Consider the following 23,160-nt stretch of genomic DNA (forward strand, 5'->3'; position numbering starts at 1 on the left):
TTTGCCAAAAGAGAATGTTGATCTCAGGGCGCAAGTAGAGAACCTGAAAGTGGAACCGCTCAATGAGCAAATGTCGGCCAATGCCCGAATAGACCTTGTTCTCCAAATACTTGCTGCAGCTTCCAAGCCTTCTACTCCTAGTGCCCCCTAAGTACCCCTTTAGTGACCAGTTTCTGGAAATGTTCTTTTAAGTTTTTTTTTGTTTGGTAGATGTTTGTTTTCTTTTTTTGATGTGGTTGGGATGAAACAGTGTTGCCCCGTCTTAACAGTCCAATGTTGCCTTTGCTTTTTAAGCAAAGGCATATAATTTTTTTATCAATATCAAATCTATCCTTTTTTATTATCTCATTGCTTAAATTCTATGTTTCTCTTCTCTATCATGTTGTGTGCACATATGTGGCATGAGTTAGCTCGGCTAGACTTCTTTGTGTTGTTTATCTATTGATGATTTTTTTATGATGCCAAAAGGGGGAAATCATAATACATAAAGTCATAAAGTGTGTAGTAGATAAAAATGAGAAATAAGGAAGGCATAAAGTTAGGGGGAACTACTTATGAAATTTGTGTTCTCCTGTTACTTAATCTGGTTCTCACTGCTCTAAATTCACTTTATCAATGTTAAGTTTATCATTATCAAAAAAGGGGAAATTGATAGGTTTTAAATGCCTTTGCCTTATGTTTTGATTATCTAACAAACTTACTATTAAGAACCAGATAGGGAACCTAACACATTTGGACTGTACTGCAAGATTAACAGATTCTAGCTAAATATGAACTACTATTGCTTCAGAAGATGGGTACCAAACAAGGACCTCATACCCTTGTGGTTCCCTCATAGCGGTACAAAGTCGATTGGACACAGCTGGAAGCGACGTGACCGCCTGCATTGTTTCTACCTGCACTGCACTGTTTCCAGTGCCCACTTATTCCTTGACCAACTAAAGTGCTTACATCATTTCAAGTGATGTCATCAAGGTGTACCAACAATGAGTTTATATAAAAACATCACTTGAAGATTTCTATTTCTCATTCAAGCCTTCTGCAAAAATGGAGAAATTAATCCTCACGAGCTTGAAGAACAAAGTTAAATGCTACTACGGACCAGTTCCTAAAGTTAGTATATTGTTGTCCTTAGTTGAGTTGTAACTTTGTGATTGTTCTTATTGTATCTCCTAAACTGCTTAGTTAGAAGCATTGATTAGGAATCCTCTTGTAAAATCCGTAAACTCTCTGGGTTTATGTTGTGCCTAGGTTTAGTAAAAAGTTAAAGTCTTTGTCACTAGAGAGTGACAAAGTGGCTTGTGGTGAGAGTATCACAAGTTAATCAAAGTCTTTGTAACTAGAGCGTCACAAAGTGGCTTGTGGTGAGAGTACCACAAGTTAGTTGATTTGAATCCTTTGTAATAGAGTTATTACAAAGTGGCTAGTAATAGGTGTTTACAAGTTAGTGAAGTTGAAAGCCTACAGGTGTAGGTCATGGTTTTTGTCCCCTTGAGTTGGGATTTTTCCACGTAAAAATCATGTGTCTCACTTACTTATAGTTTTACTAGTATTCTCAGCATAACCTCATAGAGGACCAGGTGCTCTACTGTTTGGTGGACTCATACAAACTAACAATTGGTATCAGAGCAGGTTTCTCCTATTAAGCTAACACCTAGGAAGGATCCTTATGGCTGCTCCACCAAATTTTGAAGAAGGTCAATCTACATACCGACCACCCAGATTCAATGGACTATTATGGGTGGTGGAAAAAAAATGCATGATTTTATCATGGCTGAGGATTCTGAGTTGTGGGATATCATATGTGATGGTCCTTATGTTCCAACAAAGGTACTGGAAGAACTTCCATTTTAACTAACTTGTGATACTCTTACCACAAGCCACTTTGTCACTCTCTAGTTACAAAGACTTTAACTTATGACTAACTCTAGTCACAACACAAACTTATAAGGTTTGTGATTTTGGGTTTCCTAAAACCCAACTTCTAAGAAAGTAAGATAGGAGATATAATGAAGAACAAATAACAAGATTACAAGTCAACTATGGATACACATAGACTCATTGTGAAACTGATCCTTTAGTGGAGTTGTCTTCTTGATCTTGACACACTTGTGACTTCAATGCTGGATCAACACTTTAATGCTTGAGAGAATATCACTAAATGCTCAAGTGAATATATTGTGTCTTGCACCAGGTTGCAATACTACAAAGGCATCACAATAGTGATGTCAATTCTTGGTACACGCTTCTTCCCAATGGGAAGTGACTGCTGCACTGTCTGCTGCATTATCGCATGTACAATTGCAGACAGTCACTTTCTGCAGTTGCATTTCAGCTGTATAGTTGACTTGTACTTCTGTCAGAGAACACCAAAGGATCAGGTCCCTGTCGTGTTCCTCTTTGTAGCAATTTATTAGTTGGAGTTCAGACTGAGCTTCGTTCATTTGAAATGTATACCATGTGAGTCAAGTTCTCTATTTGGTTCTTAACAATAAGTTTGTTAGATCATCAAAACATAAGAAGCATAACACAAAGACATTGAAAACCCATCAATTTCCCCCTTTTTGATGATGACAAACTAAGGCATTGATAGTATTTGTTTAGAGCGAAAATAACTAGATGAGGTACCAGGAACTTCACCAGTTCCCCCTGACCTTTTGCTTTTGATTCCCCCTTAATCAGATCCCCTGTTTTGAATCAATTTTTTTCACAAGTTCTCCCTGACCTTTTGCTTTTGATCCCTCGTTTCACAATACTATACACTACTTATCTCCCCCTTTTGGAATCATTAAAAAGACACAAGCAGGCAAACAACATAAAGAAGTCTAACATAGCTAACTCATGCCACATGTGTGCACACAACATGACACAAAAGAGAAGCCAAAGGAAAACAGCATTGTACAAGCAAAAGGATGAGCCGTTTCATTGATATGATCAATGGACTGAGCAAAAAAGGAGCAGTAATGGTGAAATCCAGCATACCATCAGCAAAAAGACAAATAAAAATATAAATAGCATCCACAAAATATCATAACAGAAGACAATTGGTCATTAAGAGGTATCTAAGAGACACTAGAAAAGCGGGACTAGGAGAGAGAAGCAGCAAGGGTCTTACAAACCAGGTCCAATCGGGCATTTGCAGATAGCTGCTTTTCAAGCAGTTTTGCGCAAAGCTTATCATTTTCCTTTGTTCGGCAGGCAGCTTCTTCATTAACGGAACCGGGTCCTTTAACCGCTTGACTGAGCTGAGTTTCTAGTATGGCATTCTGAGCCCTCAACCTTCTGATCTCTTCAGAAGCAGCATTTTGAGCATTGATCAACTGAGAAATGGTCGAGATGCTTCCATCAACCCTTTCTATGCACTCACATTCTTCCAAAGTGGTTTTAGAGAAGGTTTTCTTGCATGTGCCCAGTTTGGGATTACCCAAAGGGACCTTGTAAAACTTAAACATTTGAGTGAGGAGAAAGCCATATGGAAGCCCATGATTCCCACCTTTAAAGTTTGCCACCTTTTGCACATGATCTATTATGATTGATGGCAGGTTGATCGAGACAAACTCATCAAGAGCCTCCATTAAGACCAGATCAGACTTTGTAACAATAGATCGCCGCTCAGAACGAGGTAAAAGAACCTTATTAATCAGTTCAAAGAGGAGCTTATACTCAGGAAGTAATACCTTCTTATGCACCTGTTCTCCCAGCTGAATAGCTTGCTCTTTCATGATAGCTCTCCTAAAGTTGGCACATAAGATACCTTTGACTGAGGACATTCCTTCACATGGAATTTGGAGAACCTTCCCCAATGTTGAAGCATCAAGTACAATGTCTACTCCATTTACTAGCATATATATGTGATCTCCCTCAACAGTGAAGAGAGATGCTTAGAAATTTTGTACCGCATCTTTGTACACCGTACGCATGTTCTCCTGAAACAAGTGCTCCCATTGCTGAAATTCCACTATCTCCAGAATTTGCCTTATACCTGCCATGTCTGATATTGTCGGATCAAACATACGATCCCATAAGACTTTCTAAGTTCTCAATCTCTCCTGCCAAAGACCACTGTCACTAGGTATGGTATTCAGAGAACCAGGTTCCCATACAGTTTCCCATTTTTATTTTCTAGATCCTTCAACAGACTTCCCTTTCCAACTTACAAGCCCCACAGTATCTCCTTCAGACATAGCTTGCTCAACTATACTCTTCTTAGACTTACGGTTACCCTTCACGGATGCTCCACTTTGTTTTTCAATAGCTTCATTGAAAACTTCATTTACATACTTCTGGACTTTTATAGATTGTTCTACTAAGGAACTGGATTCCTTTAGAGCATCTTTGTCAATCTCACCCACTGGAATGCTTATGCTAGTCACAAATTCTCCTTGTTTCATCAACCTCTTCTTCCTTGTCTTGACGCTCCTCTTAATTTTCTGCAAGGTAGATTCGAAGCCCTCTTTCTGCTACACCCTGATATTGGGTGACTTGGAAGAGGATTCTAAGGGCTTAGGACAATCAAGAGGTTCTGGAGTGGGTTTAGCTGGAAGAGAATCATGTCCTCCAGCAGGTTTTTCTGGGACAGTTTTATGGGTTAAAGACTCGAAGAGTACTATGGTTCTTTCATCGCCTAGGAATGGAGTTTCTTCCCCCTGATACTCAGACAAGAGATAGGTTCATTCATTCAACAAACTTTCAGCATCGATAGCCATGATATTGTGCGTTGCTTCCTTTTCTGGTGACTTTGTGAGAGCCACTGGGTCCAAAATGGAGGAGTTCAGATACTGATCAGGATCATCCTCAGAGACCTCTGACACCTGAGAAGTAACTCTTCATGAGTGTTCTTTGGTGAGATCAGAGGAATGAGAATACATGGGGTTTTCAACACATGGAAGGGAGATATAGTTTGACAGAAAAGGAAAAACAATAGGAAATAAGGAGGAAACAGGTGTGGGTGCAGTAACATTGGAAAGAGTGGAAGAGTGAATTTCTGGAGATGACTTTAAGGATGATAAGGAAGTGGGAGTGGTGTTAATGGTGGGAGAAGGAAGTGATCGTTAGATTGCCATTATAGGAGGATTTGATAGGGAAGTTGAGTGAAAGAGAAGTGAAGAGAATATCACAAAGATACAAAAGAGATGAAGGTTCATGACTTGCTGTGAGGGAGAAAGAGAGTTTTATGGGAAGAAGGGCTAATAATGAGAAGAGAGAGAAACGGGTTCTAAATAGTCCTGAAAACGGCGGTAGGTTTGTGGGAAAACATTAATGTGTAGAGGAGATGAAGGGATTTGAAAGACAAGACATGACATGCATACTTTGAAAAGTCGAATGATGTGGCAGTTGAATTAATTTTGTTAACCTTTTTTAAGAAATCATGCAAAACAACACATTACTACTAACATGTGGTACAGGAACCTGATGCCCAAACGATTTTTGAAAAAGATTTTAGCAGCTCTTCCTTCGCAATTCATAATTGTACCTTTAGCTTCTATGATCGTCATGCATGTTTACCTACAACGGTATCGATGTGAGTTAGGCTTGGCCAGAAAATACTTTAGCTAATTTTACCTGAAGGTGATTTTCATAGCCAACTGATGGAGAAACAGGTTCTCAATTAGGCTTCAATAACCCCAGCTTCACCCTATTTTTTTTAAAATGTTCCCTACTCAAGGCTTTGGTGAAGATATCTGGAATTTGGTATTCTGTGTTGCAGAGCTTCATACAGATCAACCCTTTCTCCACATTGTCCTTCAGAAAATAATGCTTCACATTCATATGCTTGGTCCTTTTGTGTTGAACTAGATTCTTATCCAAGTTGAGTGCACCGGTGTTGTCACATAGAAGAGGCACACCATCAGTAAATACCCCAAAATCTTCCAGTTGCTGCTTAATCCATAGGAGTTGAGCACAACAGGATGCTGCAACTACATATTCTACTTAGGCTATTGAAGAGCCACTGAGTTTTGCTTCCTTGTGCCCCAAGAGATGATATATGATCATAGAAAGTGAGCCATTCCAGAAGTGCTTTTCCTTGCACTACATCTCCAACTGTTTCTTCAACTTTATTGGTAGTAATTCAAGTACTAGGTTCCTCTTGAGAAGTGGAAGAGGATGTTGCATTGTCTTCACATGTCTCCTTCATCTAACTCATCATATCATCCTTCCCATTTGAAATATCAGATATTTTCCCAAGGACCAAAAGTGATTTATTATCTTAATCATCATTGTTTCCTCCTTTGTTAGAGAAGGGTGTCTCGTTGAATAGCACATGAACACTTTCTTCCACACAGTGTGCCCTTTTGTTGTAGACTTTGTGGGCTTTTCTTTGAAAGGAGTATCCTAGAAGAATTCCTTCATCGCTTTTTGCATCAAACTTCCCAAGCTGGTCCTTCCCGTTGTTGAGAAAGTAGCATTTGCATCCAAAGGTTCTCAGATGAGTTATATTTGGTTTTCTTCCATTGAGCAACTCATAGGAGGTTTTGTTTAGGAGAGACCTGATCATACACTTGTTCACCAAGTAGCAAGCAGTGTTTATTGTTTCTGCCCAGAAAATTTTTGTGATTCCCTTGTCAATGAGCATTATCTATTCCATGTCTTCTAGAGTTTTGATCTTCCTTTCAACAACACCATTTAGCTGTGGAGTCCTTGGTGCTGAGAAGTTGTGAGTGATCCCATTTTCATTACAAGACTCATCAAATTTTGGCATTGACATATTCTATCCCGTGGTCAGATCTGATACGTGCTTCTTTCAGTTTCATCTCCACTTGGATCTTCCTAACAAGTGTCGCAACTACCTCAAAAAGTCTCTTTATTTTCTCTAACAAACAGTGTCCAGGTGGATCTTAGATTTGGCAGCCCACGAACCAGCTTCTTCTGAATCAATTTATTTAGAAGTGAGAATCTCGCATGTCCCAATCTTTTATGCCAAGGTTTTGCATCATTGTCAACTGCCTTCAAGCAGCTCATATCACCAGCTTGTAGGGATTTAAGGTCAGCGAAGTAGATGTTCTTGTTCTTTTGGCGACTAAGACCACTTCACCAATTACCAGATCAGTAATTGTGCATATTTTTTCTAAGAACTCTACTTTGCTCTCTTTAACACAGATTTGAGGAACACTCAAGAGACTGTACTTCGGGCAATCCACATAGTACACGTTCTCAATCGAGTGTGATAGATACTTTCCAACTTTTCAATCACCGAGAATGTACCCCCCCTTTTTTATTTCCACAGGATACATTCCCTTTCCTGCAGGGCTTTCAGTGAGAGACAATCCATGGTGTTTCTAGTCGTGTGCTTTTAGCATCTACTGTTCATGAACCATTGCAGTCTGCTTCCTCTCACTGTTCCATGCACATATAAATCATGGGTTAGATTTAGGAATCCAAACTAGTTTGGTCCCTTGTTATGAGAAAAGGGATGGATAAGAGCTTTTCTAGTCCATGCAGGCAATACTCGTTTCTTGCGAGTGGTACCTGGTCCCTTTTTAGTAGTCACCTTTTCAGCAAACATTTTATTTTTCTGAACAGATTGAACCCTAGCCTAGAAATTTTCTTTGAAGTGACCATTGCTCCCACAGTGGGTACAAAGCCAGTTATCAGGAACAATGACGTACTTGTTGTGAGGGTTGTAAGGAATTTTCTCCTTTTGGAACCCGATTCCCTGCCTGTTTCCATTATTGTTAAAGTACATGGCAATGACAGCATTTGAGGACCCGGTCCACTTTAGAGATTTCTCAAGATCAATTTTTACTTTCTCCAATTTAGCTTGAAGTTGCCTATTTTTCTCAAGTTCACCACATAGACTAGTTTTCACATCATTTAATTCCTTCTCAAGCTTGATGTGTGTCTCACTAGCTACTTCATTACCTTTTCCAATACTTATAATCATATGTTCTGATTTGAGTCCCTCAATGGTTTCCTCTAAATCAGTGATTATCACTAAAAAGTCATCCCTCTCTTGATCAGTAGCTGCAATTTTCTCTTCTAGAGTGTGTTTTTCATTGCTAAAGCCTTCTATGGTTTCCTTCAAATCAACAACCACTACCATCAGGTCACCTCTCTCATTTTCTACACGTTTATTTTTTCATTCAGAACTTCCTTTTCTTTTTCAAGATTAGCTATGGTCTCATTTAGATCCACTACATAGATCACCAGATCATCTCTAGATTGTTCAGCATCTCCTAGCTCTATGGTCAAGATCTCCTTATCATTAATAAGGCTATAATATGCATCAATTAGAACATTTGCTAATGACCTTAACTTATTAGAATAGTAGGATTTCAGATTTCTCTGAACATCCCTGAAATTTACCTCATCATTTTCACCCTCTTCATCATTGTCAGATTGAGCCATCAACGCAAACAATGAGTCATATTTCGTTGCTTCAGTTTTCACTGCCATCATGGATCTATTTTCTACATCTAGTTCCCTTTCTGATTCACTAGAGGAGTCTCCCCAAGCAGCAAGAGCTTGCTTCATAATATTGTCAGCTGCACTTTTTCGACTTAATCGTTTGTCTGGAACTGGGTTCCTTTTTGCTTCTTTGTCAGGGTTTTGTTTGTATTGCTCATATTTCAGAAATGGACAGTCTTTAATGAAATGCCCTAGCTTTCCGCACCTGTGACAGAGATCATTGTTCCTTGCCTTACTTGAACTGCCCCTCTTTGGTATACTACCATTTCTTCGAACCATCTTTTGAAATCTTTTAGTAAGATAGGCCATATCACTATCGTCTTCACTTGAGTCACTGTTTTCAGCATTGAGCACCAAGTTCTTTTCCTTTTTTTGGCTCTCTCATTTCATTATCTTTCTTTCTTTTCATCTTGTATGTCTTCAGATTACCAATCAGCTCATCCATGGTTAGAGTTTGTAGATCTTTAGCTTCAGTGATGGTATTCTCCTTATTCTCCCAAGAACCAGGTAGAACACTGAGAATTTTCTTTACAAGCTTGTTTCTGGGAATAACATCTCCAAGTGAATGAAGCCATTTATGATGGATGTGAATCTAGTGTACATATCCTGTATAAACTCATCATCCTTCATCCTGAAGAGCTCATACTCAGTGGTGAGCATGTCAATCTTGAACGGTTTAACCTAAGTAGTTCCTTCGTGTGTGGTTTGCAATGCTTCCCATATTTCTTTGACAGAATCACAAGCTGAGACTCTGTTATACTCATCAGGTCCTATACCACATACCAAGATTTTCTTAGCGTGATAGTTCTTTTCTACGGCTTTTCTGTCAATATCACTGTACTCATTTCTGTCTTTCGGCATCATTGGTCCAGTTTCTCCAAGCTTCTTCATAGAAACATGTGGACCATCACAGATGATGTCCCATAGTTTTGAGTCTTCGGCCATTATAAAATCATGCATATGAGTCTTCCACCAGCCGTAGTACTGACAATTGAATCTAGGAGGTCTGTAGGTTGATTGTCCTTCCTCAAAGTTGGGTGGAGCAGCCATTGAGATCCTTTGTAGGTGTTAACCTTTTAGAAAGAACTCGCTCTGATACCAATTGTTAGTTTATATGAGTCCACCAAACTATAGAGTACCTGATCCTCTATGAGTTTTCACTGAGAATACTTATGAAGTAGTAAGTAAAAGAGACACTGGATTTTTACGTGAAAATATCTCACTCAAGGGGACAAAAATCATGACCTACACTTGTAGGCTTTCAACTTCACTAACTTATAATCACATTATTACAAGCCACTTTGTAATGACTCTATTACAAAGACTTCAACTTAACTAACTTATGATACTCTTACCACAAACCACTTTGTCACTCTCTAGTTACAAAAACTTTAACTTATGACTAACTCTAGTCACAACACAAACTTATAAGGTTTGTGATTTTGCGTTTCCTAAAACCCAACTTCTAAGAAAGTAAGATAGGAGATATAATGAAGAATAAATAACAAGATTACAACTCAACTATGGATACACATAGACTCATTGTGAAACTGATCCTTTAGTGGAGTTGTCTTCTTGTTTTTGACACACTTGTGACTTCAATTTTGGATCAACACTTTAATGCTTGAGAGAATATCACTAAATGCTCAAGTGAATATATTGTGCCTTGCACTAGGTTGTTATACTACAAAAGACAGCACAATAGTGATGTCAATTCTTGGTACACGCTTCTTCCCAATGGGAAGTGACTGCTGCACTGTCTGCTGCACTATCGCATGTATAGTTGCAGGCAGTCACTTTCTGCAGTTGCGTTCCAGCTGTATAGTTGACTTGTACTTCTGTCAGAGAACACCAAGGGATCAGGTCTTTGTCGTGTTCCTCTTTGTAGCAGTTCATTAGCTGGAGTTCAGACTGAGCTTCGTTCATTTGAAATGTGTACCAAGTGAGTCAGGTTCTCTTTCTGGTTCTTAACAATAAGTTTGGTAGATCATCAAAACATAAGAAGCATAAGGCAAAAACATTAAAAACCCATCAAATTAAAATTTAAAATTTTCATGGATAAACACCAATTAAAAAAAAATTAAAAAAATTCTTATGACCAAACGGGCCTTAATGTGAGTAACATTTGTGATTTTGTAAATTTTGCTTCTCTGATATCTTATTGAATTTTCTACTTCAGCCTAACAAGAATGAGAAACGACGAAATGTGAATATGAGGTGCCTCGGACATCCAATTTAGAAAGAAGGGTCGAAGGTTTTGGATATTTAGCTTTCCCTGTGGCTCTTCGTCGGACGGTGCTTATGCGGAGGGTGTGCCGATACCTATGCAACTCTTTTAAATAATCGAAAAAGGACCATCGGTCAAACTATTTCGTTTCCCTGAATTGGACAGAGCTTTATTATGTCAAAATGGTACTTATAGTATTTTATATGAAATATTACTTCCTACTGTATAATGATTCATGACCTGAATTCAGACAGAGGAAGAACATGGTACACTAGAGCAGCTTCATAAATAATATTTGAAATATTTTTGTAAAAATATATTCATACTCTGCAATTCAGCAATTCAGACTTACCATATATGATGATTGAAGCAAAACTCAATAAGTCTGAAGAGAAAAAAATAACCTTTAGTTTCATTTGGCTTCCTGCTTGCCAAAAGAAAAATAATAAAAATTTAGTTTAAGTCAATAGAAGACAAAATAAGAAATGTATGTATTGGAAAAATTTGGACAATAGTACCTAAATTACAAAACAACCTTAAAGTAAACAAGCCTTCCTACTTAAAAGTTAAGGCTCCCGTAAATAAAAGTATAACCATGAAATTTTTATGTAGTAAGAATTCTAATAATTTTGAATTAAATTTCTTTTAAACTAAAATTTTGTACATGTACACATATAACAACGAATTCGTGATTTACATTTACAATTCATGTATTATCACTCCATGGATAACAATCTCTGTGTTATATAAACTCTAAATAATTAATACATAAATTTTTTTGTTTAGTCTTACAAAATCTCATCTTTGAATCAAAACTGAAGCAAAGAATTGTATAACTTGTTCAGCCATTGGAAATATTCTACTAAATTTAACGCACTCATTATTGAAAACATTTAAGTTAATTAATCATTCCAGGTCCAGGTCAAACTAATTATACTTAATTAAAATCATGAATTAGGAGATCTTGAAATAATAGCCTCATCGTTTGAGTGCTAGTTAAAATGGAATCTTCTTTTCTTTTAGATGCATTGGTGTTGGTCATGCGCTTGTAATTTGGTAGTCCTGATTTAATAAGAAATAATGATTCATTATTTCAATTAAATCCTAATTTAGCATGTTATACACATAAAATGTAGACGGTAAAATTAGGGTTGTAGGTTAAAAGGGTAGCCAAGCGGTTTTCTTCTTTGTATGGACAAGTATGATGGTGTTTTGTCTAGTACTGCTAGCGATTTATGTTGTGTTTCACACCTTTGCATAATACTTGTGTTACTGTTTTTCTATTTATTTGTTGTCTCTCACGTTGCTAATTATTTTTTGGGTTTTGTTGTCACAGATCTATTGTATTTGAGCTAAGAATCTCCAAGAAAAAGCATCTCTACCCCCTCTAGAGTAGGGGTAAGGTCTGCGTACACTCTATCCTTCCCAGAACCCACTGATGGAATTTTACTGGGTTGTTATTGTTGTTATTGTTTGGTACTCGCTCCGGTTCATAATAAGTAACCACAATGCTTTTGGCACGCCCATTAAGAAAATACTAAATTCTATATAAAAATACCTAGTATGACTAAACTACCCTTAATTAAATATTTGATGTGAGTAAGAATTCTTTTTAGGGATATGTACATAAGAGTAATTTTGTAAAAACAAATTGAATTCTTTCTTGATTATATAAATGACCACTTATTTTGGACCAAAATCAAAAAGCAAATTGGTCACTTATTATGAATTGGAGGGAGTAACAAGTAGCATGTCTGTGTATAGTTTTACAGTAATTGAACCAAAAAAAGCAACTAAATTAAGAACAGAAAAAAAAAAAAAGAGTAAAAATAACTCAAATACCCATTCACCCAATTGCTTGAACTAAAAAGAATCAATGAAAATATAATATATACATAATTTATGTATTATATATATATATATGTATATAATCAACATATAATTTATGTATATAACTAAAAAAGTTCAAAAAAGTAACAGCCAGTTACGTTAATAATTGAGATTTCTGTTGAAGTAATTATAGCATTGACTGTGAATTAAATGAAATCCTGTCAGCTTTGGTCAATAGGGTAACAGACTAATTATGTCAGCCTAGGAAAGAAACATGCCTTTTTCTTAATCTTAAATCGGATATCCTAATCTGCTTTTGGAGCACTGCTGCTTTCCTTTCTTGAAAATAATTAAATGAAATTCTGCTTTCCTTGAGATTTGGATCCTTCTTGCCTTCACCATATGCATGTTGGGTTGACCCGTCCTATTTAAGGTATAGGATTAAAATTTACTATTAGAGTCGTAGTTAAAAAAATATGAGATAATTTTATTGATGGTCATTGAAAAGCTTTTGTGTTGTGTTACCCAAAAGTTTATTTTTGGTTACGTAAAAATCATTTAACTTTGTTTTCATTACTCAAAAGTCACTTTTCTTTCTTACACTTTACATTCGACTTCGCTTGAATTATTTTACATTCGACCTTGCTCGAATTACTTTACATTCGGCTTCGCAGGAATTACTTTACATTCGGCCTCGCTCGAATTACTTTGCATTCGGCCCCGCTCGAATGACTCTTCATTCGGCCCCGCTCGAATTACTCTACATTCAACCCCGCTCGAACTATTCTACATTCGGCCCGGCTCGAACTACTCTACATTCGACCCCGCTTGAACTACTCTACATTCGACCCCGCTCGAACTACTCTCCATTCGACCCCCCTCGAACGACTCTACACTCGAACTACTCTACATTCGACCTCGCTCGAATTAGTCTACATTCGACCCCGCTCGAATTACTTTACCTTCGACCCCGCTCGAACTACTCAATATTTGACCTTGTTCGAAATTTTCAATGTTGACCGCGTCAAACGTCGATCTCATCAAAAAATCAGGGGGTTCCCCACATAGCAAAAAGAAAAGACAACGGAAATCAAGAAATACATAGCAAAAGGGAGTTGTTCCATTAAAACTACCAAATTACAATACTTTTTACAAAGGGCCCAAAGACGCCCTCACAAAAATAGCAAAACAAAACAAAAATTAAGTACGACGGCCTTACGCCGCGTCATCCCCATCGGTGTACCCATCATCATACCAAGAATCGGAGGGAGCCTATTCGCGTCATCGTCAACATCGTCACTGCCAGGCGTACCAGGGGCGTAACCACAAACCTCAAAGACCGCACGTGCCTAAACACGAACGCCCTCGAGTTCTACTTCGGAAATTTTCCCGACGACTTTCAAAGACTTATACACGTCGAGTTGAGCCTTGGCTTGAACCCACATCTCATACAACTCCTACGGCACACTAGGATCGCCAGAAGTATGAGACGTAAATGGTTGTGACTGCCGTCGCACCTCCTCAGACTTCAAGGCAACGACCTGCTCGTTCAATCCAGACAACTCCGCCTCTAGATCTTGGATCCGCTCTTCTAACCTCGCCACCATAAGCGCCAATGTCTCCACCTCATTATCCCGCTCGGACCTACAAACACGGAGGCAATCTTCTAAGGCCGTCGCTTCAGCCATAGCGGCCACTCTGCCTTTCTCGGTATGAGTCAATTCTTCGACCTTGGTGCTCAACTAGCCCCTTAGATCGACAACCTTCTCCTCCCCCTGCCCAAGTTCAGCAGTTAAGGATGCCACCCGCGTTTGAAGGTCAGCATTCTCAGCCATCATCCCTTTGCTCACCTCGAGCTCGTCCTCTTTGGCCTTTAGAGCTGCCTCAAGCTCGCTGCAGCTACCGATGGCTCTCATTAGCTCATTATCCCTCTCCTTTAGCTCTTAATATTTCTTTGTCAACTCCTCATCTTTCTGTTTAAGCCCGTCGTGAAGCAACTGAAATTCGCTATCCTGGTTAAAGATGTTGGCCAACGTTCGGTGCTTAATATGGTACTCCCTATACTTAGAGGTCAGCTTATTAAAGTGGTCGTCCTCCGCTCTTCCCACCAGTCACGCTCGATCCCCATGATAAGAGTCTGACATGCAAAAGAAAGGAGTCAGTATGAGCAAATTACACATGCAAAACAAATCCTGACATTAAAAAGCACTTAGTCGCAGAGCCATGCTAGATATACTCAATGATAACTCTGCATCGCTCATCGCCTGTAGTGCGGTATTCTCAGAAGCACCACACAGGGAAGGCAAAGGACGGCACCACCCGTTCTGAGTTAGCCAAAAGTTCATAACCCACGGGAATGATTACGTGCTGGTTAGGACCCTCCGTCCTTACCTCCACACGAGCATTCCTCTCCAGGAAGGCCCGTACCTCCTCAGGATCGACATCCGAGCCAAAACTATCGTCCTTCCGCCACCAGGTGCTCGGTCTTGATGAAGAAGTACTTATGCTAGAACTTCCGATTCGTTTTGTCGTCTATCCCAACCACCAACCCTCTGGTCCCACGATGTCATAGGTGTATCAAAGTGCCTCTATAAAAACTAGGAGAAAATAGATGCAGCATGTGACAAACGTCGACCTCACAGCCAGCCAACTCTGCATACTTCGTCAGTATCAAGAAAACTTTATACAAATAGGGGGAGAGTTGCGTCGGACAGACATTGTAAAGTCGACAAAACTCCTCTGCTAGCGGAAGAAGAGGAAGTGTATAACCAATCACAAACGGATAAACATATAAGCACAATATCCAGGTCGGTGAACCTCCACAATGCCGTCTCCGGTTGGAACAATTTCGACGTAGGAAGGAATGCGCTACTTGGATCGGAAGTCGGCTATGTGAGGCAGTCCCATCCTAGAAAGAGTCTGAGTAGGAGCAGGAGCAGGCTCCTTTAGAAAATCATTCCTAACCAAAGGATTTTTGGGGACTATTGATAACTATGGATTCTAGTCTATTTTATGTTACATTTTGCTTAAGTTTTGGATTAAAAGTGTGTACAAGTATTCCCGAAAGCTAACTTATTGTGCTTGTTCGCAGTGTTTGGTCAAAAAGAGACAAGAAAGTCAAAATCAGCTCATAAAGGAGTGAAACTTGTACAAGTTTAAAGCTAAGTCAAAAGGGTGCTAACAACGAAGAAACTGACGCGGAGGGTCCACTACTGAGGCGGCCTTGATTACGCCCTCAGCAGTGGCCAAGTTCAGAGAGTGATGTTTTGGGCTTAACAAGTTACTGCTTCTCGCGGTGAAATTGCACGGCAGTGGTGTCTTTGACGTTGCAGCGATCAATTTATCGCCCTCAGCGGAAGTGAGAATCGGATAACCAAAAATGGAGCTAAAAATTGAAGAGCATGGTCCGCGCTTGCTTTTGCGCGGCCACAGTAGTTATAGCACTGTAGCGGTCTATTTTCCGCTATCAGCGGAATCCTCGTATGGGCAATTTTGTCCGAAAAATTTAGCTGTGTATATATAGTTCTTTTTAAGATTTTTAGGTCATCTGTTGTGAGAGGAACACGTGAATAACAGCTTTTTGTTATTTTGAGTCATTTTAGAGCTTGGTTAACCATTAATCTTACATTCTTCTCTTATAATTACTTTTCATGGGTTATATTTCATCTAAATCTTTGATTTCTTCTTTGAATATGAGTAGCGAAACCCATTAGTTAGGGTTGCGGCTCAACCCTAGTATGGGTATTTAATGGGTCTTTAATTTTAGGGCTTAAATGTTTATGGGTGAATGATATTTGGTTTGATTTATGCTTTAAATGTTGAATTGGTGGTTGAAAACACTGATTTGTGCCTTTTTGACTTAGGCTCTTCTTGAGAAAGAGAGATTAAGTCTGGGAAATTCAGGCCAACAAGGAATTGGGGTGCATTCAAGAGATTGATAGCCCTAATTAAAGGATTAAACCTAGAGATAGTAATACCCGACTTGAGCCAAATTTGCTTGCATTGTTTGCCACCCAATTGGGCTTGAGAAATTTAATTAGGGCAAAGTCACTCAAACTACCGAGAGATATAGAGTGAGTAGTTGTGTGCAATGGCTATATCATGATCCTAATAATAACAAGTTTGCTCTAAGTTTTAGACCCCGTTAGATACCCACCTAGGTGTAAGTCACTTCCCTAGTTCCTTTAGACCAATTAAGAAAACCTTACAAAAATATCATACTTAGCTTATTTTCCTGCATCATTAGTATTAAAGTAGAATAATAAATAAATAAAGAATGATTGGAAGTGCAATTAAGAACATCACACATTGCTAGATCAGATATGAACCCAATTCCATACCTATCTTATCTCTCTGTGGATTCGATCCCGAACTTTCGGGTAAAAGCTGCATCGGCCGCTCTTGCCACTCTATAGTGGAATAGGGTTAGAGTCGATCACTTTTTTGGCGCCGTTGCCGGTGATCTAAACGGTTTTGGCTATCTATCTGACTAGTTTTGTGTCTTGTTTTCTTTGCTTCTGTGTTACTAACTTGTGTGTGCCATCAACTCAGGTACAAAATGACAAACAATGATCCTCTTGGAAATGTTCTCCCGAGAGAGGAGGTAGATGATAATGGCGAAGAAGAGGTGCCTATAGTACCTTAAGGTCAAAGAAGATGCCACCAGGCCAATGATAATGTTCCAAAACCTCCCCCTCCATCTCCAAGAGTCGCTCCTCGGGTGCTTCCAAATAAAGGATACGCAAGTGCAATTGTCCCAACCCAGATCCAAGCGGGTAGTTTCCAAATTACAAATATGATGTTGACTTTATTGAAGCAGCAAGGGTACTTCACAGGTGCTCCCTATCAGAATGCATATAAACATCTTAAAGGCTTTGTGGATACCTGTTGGGGAAGCAAATAGACCAATGTATCGGAGGATGTATTGAGATTGAGATATTTCCCTTTTTCACTTAGAGGGAAAGCTTTGGACTTACTCGAAGACTTCCCAACCATTCCATCACTATGTGGGATGAGTTGGCGGACAAGTTTATAGCTAAGTTTTTCTCGCCAGGCATATGGAGACTTTGAGAGATGAGATTTTGGCCTTCAAACAGGAACTAATAAACCACTTCATGAGATCTGGGAGAGATATCAGACAATGGTGAAAGAATATTTGAACAATGACATGACCGAAGCAATGATCCAGTAGACATTCTATCGTGGCATTAACACGACCAATCGGTGTGTAGTGAACCAGCTAGCAGGGGAAATTTTATGAATACACCTTATGCTGAGGCATGTGAGATATTGGATGAGATGGCAGATACTTCCTCAGCTTGGCAAAGTCGAGCTAATGTGCCACAGGGTGATCCTACTGTCATTCACTTGCACAAAGATCTCCACGACCATGGCCAGGCAATATCAGAGTTAACTATAACAATGAATCAGTTGGCAAAAGCTCAATTGCAACAAGTTCAAGCGCCGAGACAAGTAAATACTATAGAAGGTGTCAAAATGTTGGTCAACAAGAGGCGACAAAGAGATCAACAAGGCCAAGGTAGTCCAGATCAATATGATTTAGGTTGTGGTGGTTTCAACCAAGATGATGGGTATGATGAGCAAAGTAAAGAAGTGCAGTACGTGAACAATTATCAAGGACAAAGGGAAATGCTCCTAACCAACAACAACAAAATTAGGACAACCAAAACAACCAGGGCAACTAGAGTGGCAACAACAACAATTGGGGAAGAAACAACAACCAAGGGAGTTAGAATAATGGCAATCAAGGGAATTGGGGGCGAGGCTTTTAAAGACCTCTGATGTATCAACAACCAAACAACCCACCTCCATTTCCATCCCAAGGTCCTATTTCGTCAAACAATGAGATGGGGAGGATCGAGACAATGTTTGAACCAATTATGAATAAGAACGCCGACTTTGATGCCCAGTTGGCATCCCACAATACTTCAATCCGAAACTTGGAGGTTCAACTTGGCCAGATTTCGCAATCTTTGAATACTCGCCTAAGGGGGCTCTACCTAGTGATACGGTAGTAAACCCGAAGGGTGGGAACAATATCGGGCATGCAATGGCGGTGATTACTAGAAGCGGTCGAGTGGTGAAGTGAATACCTCCAAGAAAAAGGAAGTTGCGAGTGATAAGGTTGAAGTACAAGATGATGATGTTCCTATAGTTGATGAGCAAGTGAGTGAAGAGAATTTGAATGCGGAAGTGAGAACTGATATTCATGATAATGAGGTGGAGACTCAAGATGACATGAACCCATCTAGGGAACACGTAATAGACATATCGAAAATGGTAGTGTCCCCAAGGCTAAGGCTCCCTTGCCAAGGCCTCCTCCACCTTACCCTCAAAGACTTGCAAAGCAAAAGAATGAAAACCAATTTAAGAAGTTTATTGAGATGATGAAAAGCTTGTCGATCAATGTTCCTTTGGTGGAAGCTCTTGAGAAAATGTCGGGTTATGCCAAGTTTATAAAAGACTTGGTGACTAAAAAGAGATCCATGGATTGTGAGACCATCAAAATGACTCATCAAGTAAGTGCAATTGTGCACTCTATGGCTCCAAAGCTTGAAGCTCCCGACGTTTTCACCATTACATGTACCATTGGGAGTGCGGATTTTGCAAAGGCATTGTGTGATTTGGGAGCAAGTATCAATTTGATGCCTTACTCCGTGTTCAAAACTTTGGGTATTGGTCAATCGAGAGCTACTTTAATGAGATTGCAAATGGCGGATAGAACAATGAAGATGCCGCTTGATATTATTGATGATGTTCTTATCCATGTGGACAAGTTTATTTTGCCTGTTGACTTTGTGATTCTGGACTGCGAAGTCGACTATGAGGTGCTGATAATATTGGGAAGACCTTTCCTTGCAACAGGAAAGACATTGGTTGACATGGAAGCAGGGGATCTCACCTTCCGGGTGGGTGACGAAAAAGTTATATTTCATGTGTGCAAATCAATGAGGCAGCCGAATAGTACTAAAGTGTGCTCTTTTGTGGGTCTTTTCACGGAGGTGATAGTTGATGATACTAGTGCCATGATCAATGTGGAGGATCATTTGGAAGCGATATTGTTGAACCTTGATGTGAATGAGGATAAAGGTTGGGTGGAATGTGTCAATGCTTTGCACAGAAATGGATCTTATTCTTATGAGCCCTGTAAGCTCTCTTTGAATCTTGAGAACAGAAAGACTCCATCAACAAAGCCCTCAATTGAGGAACCTCCCGTTTTGGAGTTGAAGCCTCTGCCTTCACACTTTAGGTATGAATTCTTGGGCCCTAGTTCAACTTTACCTATTATTCTTTCGTCGTGTCTTACTAACGTGCAGGTAGATGCAACACTGGAGGTGCTCCAAAGAAGGAAGAAGGCAATTGGATGGACTCTAGCTGATATTCGGGGAATAAGCCACGCCTTTGCATGCACAAGATTATACTTGAAGATGATGCCAAGCCCTCCATGGAACATCAAAGGAGGTTGAACGAGGCTATGCCAGAGGTTATCAAAAAGGAGGTGATCAAGTGGTTAGATGCAGGGGTTGTGTACCCCATCTCGGATAGTTCTTGGACTTCGCTGGTACAATGTGTGCCGAAGAAGGGTGGTATGATTGTGGTTACCAATGAGCAAAATGAGTTTATTCCCACCAAAATTGTCACCGTATGGAGGGTGTGCATGGACTACCGCAAGCTAAATAAAGTGGCCCGCAAAGATAATTTTCCATAGCCCTTTCTTGACCAAATGCTAGATAAACTTGCAGGGCATGCCTTCTACTGTTTCTTGGATGGGTACTCAGGTTACAATCAAATTTTGATTGCTCCGGAAGATCAGGAGAAAACCACCTTCACATGTCCTTATGGCACCTTTGCATTTTCTAGGATGCCATTTGGTTTGTGTAATGCACCGGCTACCTTTCAGCGGTGTATGATGGCTATATTTACCAACATAGCGGAGGACTTCTTGGAAGTGTTCATGTATGATTTTAGTGTTGTGGGTAACTCCTTTGATGAGTGTTTGAATAATCTTGACAAAGTGCTAGCCCGGTGTGAAGAGACAAATCTTGTGCTTAACTGGGAAAAATTCCACTTTATGGTCGAGGAGAGCATTGTCCTCGGGCATAAGATCTCAAAGAACAGAATAGAGGTGGACAAGGCTAAAATTGAAGTGATTTCAAAGCTTCCTCCTCCTACTTCAGTCAAGGGGGTTAGGCGTTTCTTGGGCATGCGGGGTTCTACCGAAGATTCATCAAAGACTTTTCTAAGGTAGTGAATCCTTTGTGCAAATTACTGGAAAAGGATGCCAAGTTCGTGTTTAATGAGGAATGCATGAAAGCTTTTGAACTTCTCAAGTACAAATAGACAACCACTCCCATTATTACCGCACCTAATTGGAGCTTACCTTTTGAGCTCATGTGTGATGAAAATGATATTGCGGTAGGAGCGGTCTTGGGTCAAAGAGTAAACAAGATGTTTCACCCGATTTATTATGCAAGCAAAACAATGAATGATGCTCAAGTGAATTACACGATGACGGAAAAAGAGTTGCTAGCAATTGTGTTTGCAATGGAGAAGTTTAGGCCTTATATCATGGGTGCCAAGGTGATAGTTCATACTGACCATGAAGCACTCTGCTACTTGATGACAAAGAAAGATTCTAAGGCTCGGTTGATGAGATGGGTTCTATTGCTTCAAGAGTTTAACCTTGAGATTGTTGATCGGAAAGGGAGTAAAAACCAAGTGGCGGACCACTTGTCCCGCTTGGAGGAGAAGGGGAGGCCCCGTGATGGCCTCGAAATTAATGATTCATTCCCTGATAAGCAACTCCTATCCGTATCTGTGAATAGCATGCCTTGGTTCGCGGATGTTGCCAACTTTCTTGTGACCGGTATTGTTCCGTGTGAGCTCTCTTCTAACCAAAAGAAGAAGCTTAAACGGGATAGCTTGGACTAATACTAGGATGAGCCTTATTTGTTTAAAATTTGTAATGATGGTGCAATCCGGAGATGTGTTCCGGAAGAGGAGCAAATGAGTATTCTGGATGCATGTCATTCCTCTCCCTACGGTGGTCATCATAGTGGGGCGAGGATAGCTTCAAAGGTGCTTAGCTGTGGTTTTTATTGGCTTACATTGTACAAGGATGCGGGTGAGCTTGTGAAGAGATATGATGAGTGTCAGAGAGCAGGTGAACTTTCAAAGAAGGATTAAATGCCTCTCACCACTATTCTTGAGGTTGACATGTTTGATGTGTGGGGCATTGACTTCATGGGACCCTTTGTGAGTTCATGTGGCAACACATACATTCTAGTGGCCATTGATTATGTTTCCAAATGGGTTTAGGCCGTGTCTTTACCCAACAACGAGGCCCGGAGTGTGGTGGCTTTTCTCAAGAAGAATATCTTTACTCGGTTTGGCACTCCTAGAGCGATCATCAGTGATGGGGGTTCTCATTTCTGCAATTAAGGCATTTGACACTTTGCTTTCAAAGTATGGTGTCAATCACAAGGTTTCAACCCCTTACCATCCTCAGGCTAGTGGGCAAGTTGAGGTATCCAACATAAAGATTAAGAGCATATTGTCAAAGACTGTCAATGCAAATAGGACTGACTGGTCAAAGAAACTGGATGATGCTTTGTGGGCTTACAGGACTGCTTACAAGACTCTGATTGATATGTCTCCGTACCGGTTGGTGTTTGGGAAAGCTTGCCATCTCCCGGTTGAGTTAGAGCACAAGGCCATGTGGGCTTTGAGAAAGTTAAATCTTGAATGGGATGTTGCAACAAATCTTCGGGTAGAGAAACTCAATGAGCTTGATGAGTTCTGGTTTCATGCCTATTCCAGCTCGTCCTTGTATAAGGACAAAATGAAGTACTTACATGACAAGTATGCCCGTAATAAGGAATTCAAGGAAGGTGACTTAGTTCTCTTATTCAACTCCTGGTTACGATTGTTCCCGGGAAAGCTCAAGTCAAAATGGAGTGGACCTTTTGAGGTGGTGCTTGTGACTCCGTTTGGTGCTCTTGATTTGAAAAACAAAAATGGTAAAATCTTCAGAGTTAATGGGTACAGAGTGAAGCACTGTAGGGAGCCAGCCACAAGACCCCATGCAAACAGAGGACCAATAGGGAGGTTTCTTTACTCTCTAACCCCTTTTTATCTTATTTTTGGTTATTTAGCATTGAGAACAATGCTAGTTTTCATTTGAGGGTTGATCCTATTTTGATGATTTGATAGTTGGGTTGTAATGATGATACTATTTTTTCTTTATGCTTATTTTGCACTTATGGTATGTATATGACTTTACCATTTATTTTTTTATTTTTTTTACTTTTCGTTATTTTTTAATTTCGGTTTGTATATAAAGTTAATTTTATAATTTATATGTTCATTCCCCGTTATGTATATTCATCTAAATCCCCTATTGTACATATTCAGTTTATTTTCCGCATTTTACTTCATAACTTCTTTTGCAATTTTCCTTAATAGCATAGCTTTTTATTTCATTTAGTAGCTTCTTTTTCGGTTCGTAGCTTCTTATTTTACAAGTTTTTGTGATCAATAAGCCTTTGATTTTCTTAATGCCGCGGTTCTTTCCAAAGGTGGAGTTTGTGTGAACCGGGTGGTTCTTCCCGATGATGGATGATATGACAACCTTCTTAAGGGTTTGAGTCTGTTTTCTTTTTATTTTTGTGTAAATA

At 39.6% G+C, this 23,160-nt stretch overlaps 2 protein-coding genes across 2 annotated transcripts; both read left to right on the plus strand.

Annotated features, from left to right (window-relative positions):
• The first annotated feature begins 18,867 nt into the window (after positions 1-18,867).
• LOC138881652 (uncharacterized) lies at positions 18,868-20,280 on the plus strand. The gene is made up of 3 exons (XM_070161897.1): positions 18,868-19,800; positions 19,899-20,126; positions 20,227-20,280. Exons 1-3 carry the CDS (start codon positions 18,868-18,870, stop codon positions 20,278-20,280), a joined length of 1,215 nt encoding a protein of 404 aa, XP_070017998.1.
• Positions 20,281-21,899: 1,619 nt separating this feature from the next.
• LOC138881653 (uncharacterized) lies at positions 21,900-22,693 on the plus strand. The gene is made up of 3 exons (XM_070161898.1): positions 21,900-22,096; positions 22,304-22,525; positions 22,639-22,693. The coding sequence occupies exons 1-3, from the start codon at positions 21,900-21,902 to the stop codon at positions 22,691-22,693; spliced, it is 474 nt and encodes a 157-aa protein (XP_070017999.1).
• The last annotated feature ends 467 nt before the right edge of the window (positions 22,694-23,160 follow it).

The sequence above is a fragment of the Nicotiana sylvestris genome, chromosome 11, assembly GCF_000393655.2.
Source record: "Nicotiana sylvestris chromosome 11, ASM39365v2, whole genome shotgun sequence".
Lineage (NCBI taxonomy): Eukaryota > Viridiplantae > Streptophyta > Magnoliopsida > Solanales > Solanaceae > Nicotiana > Nicotiana sylvestris.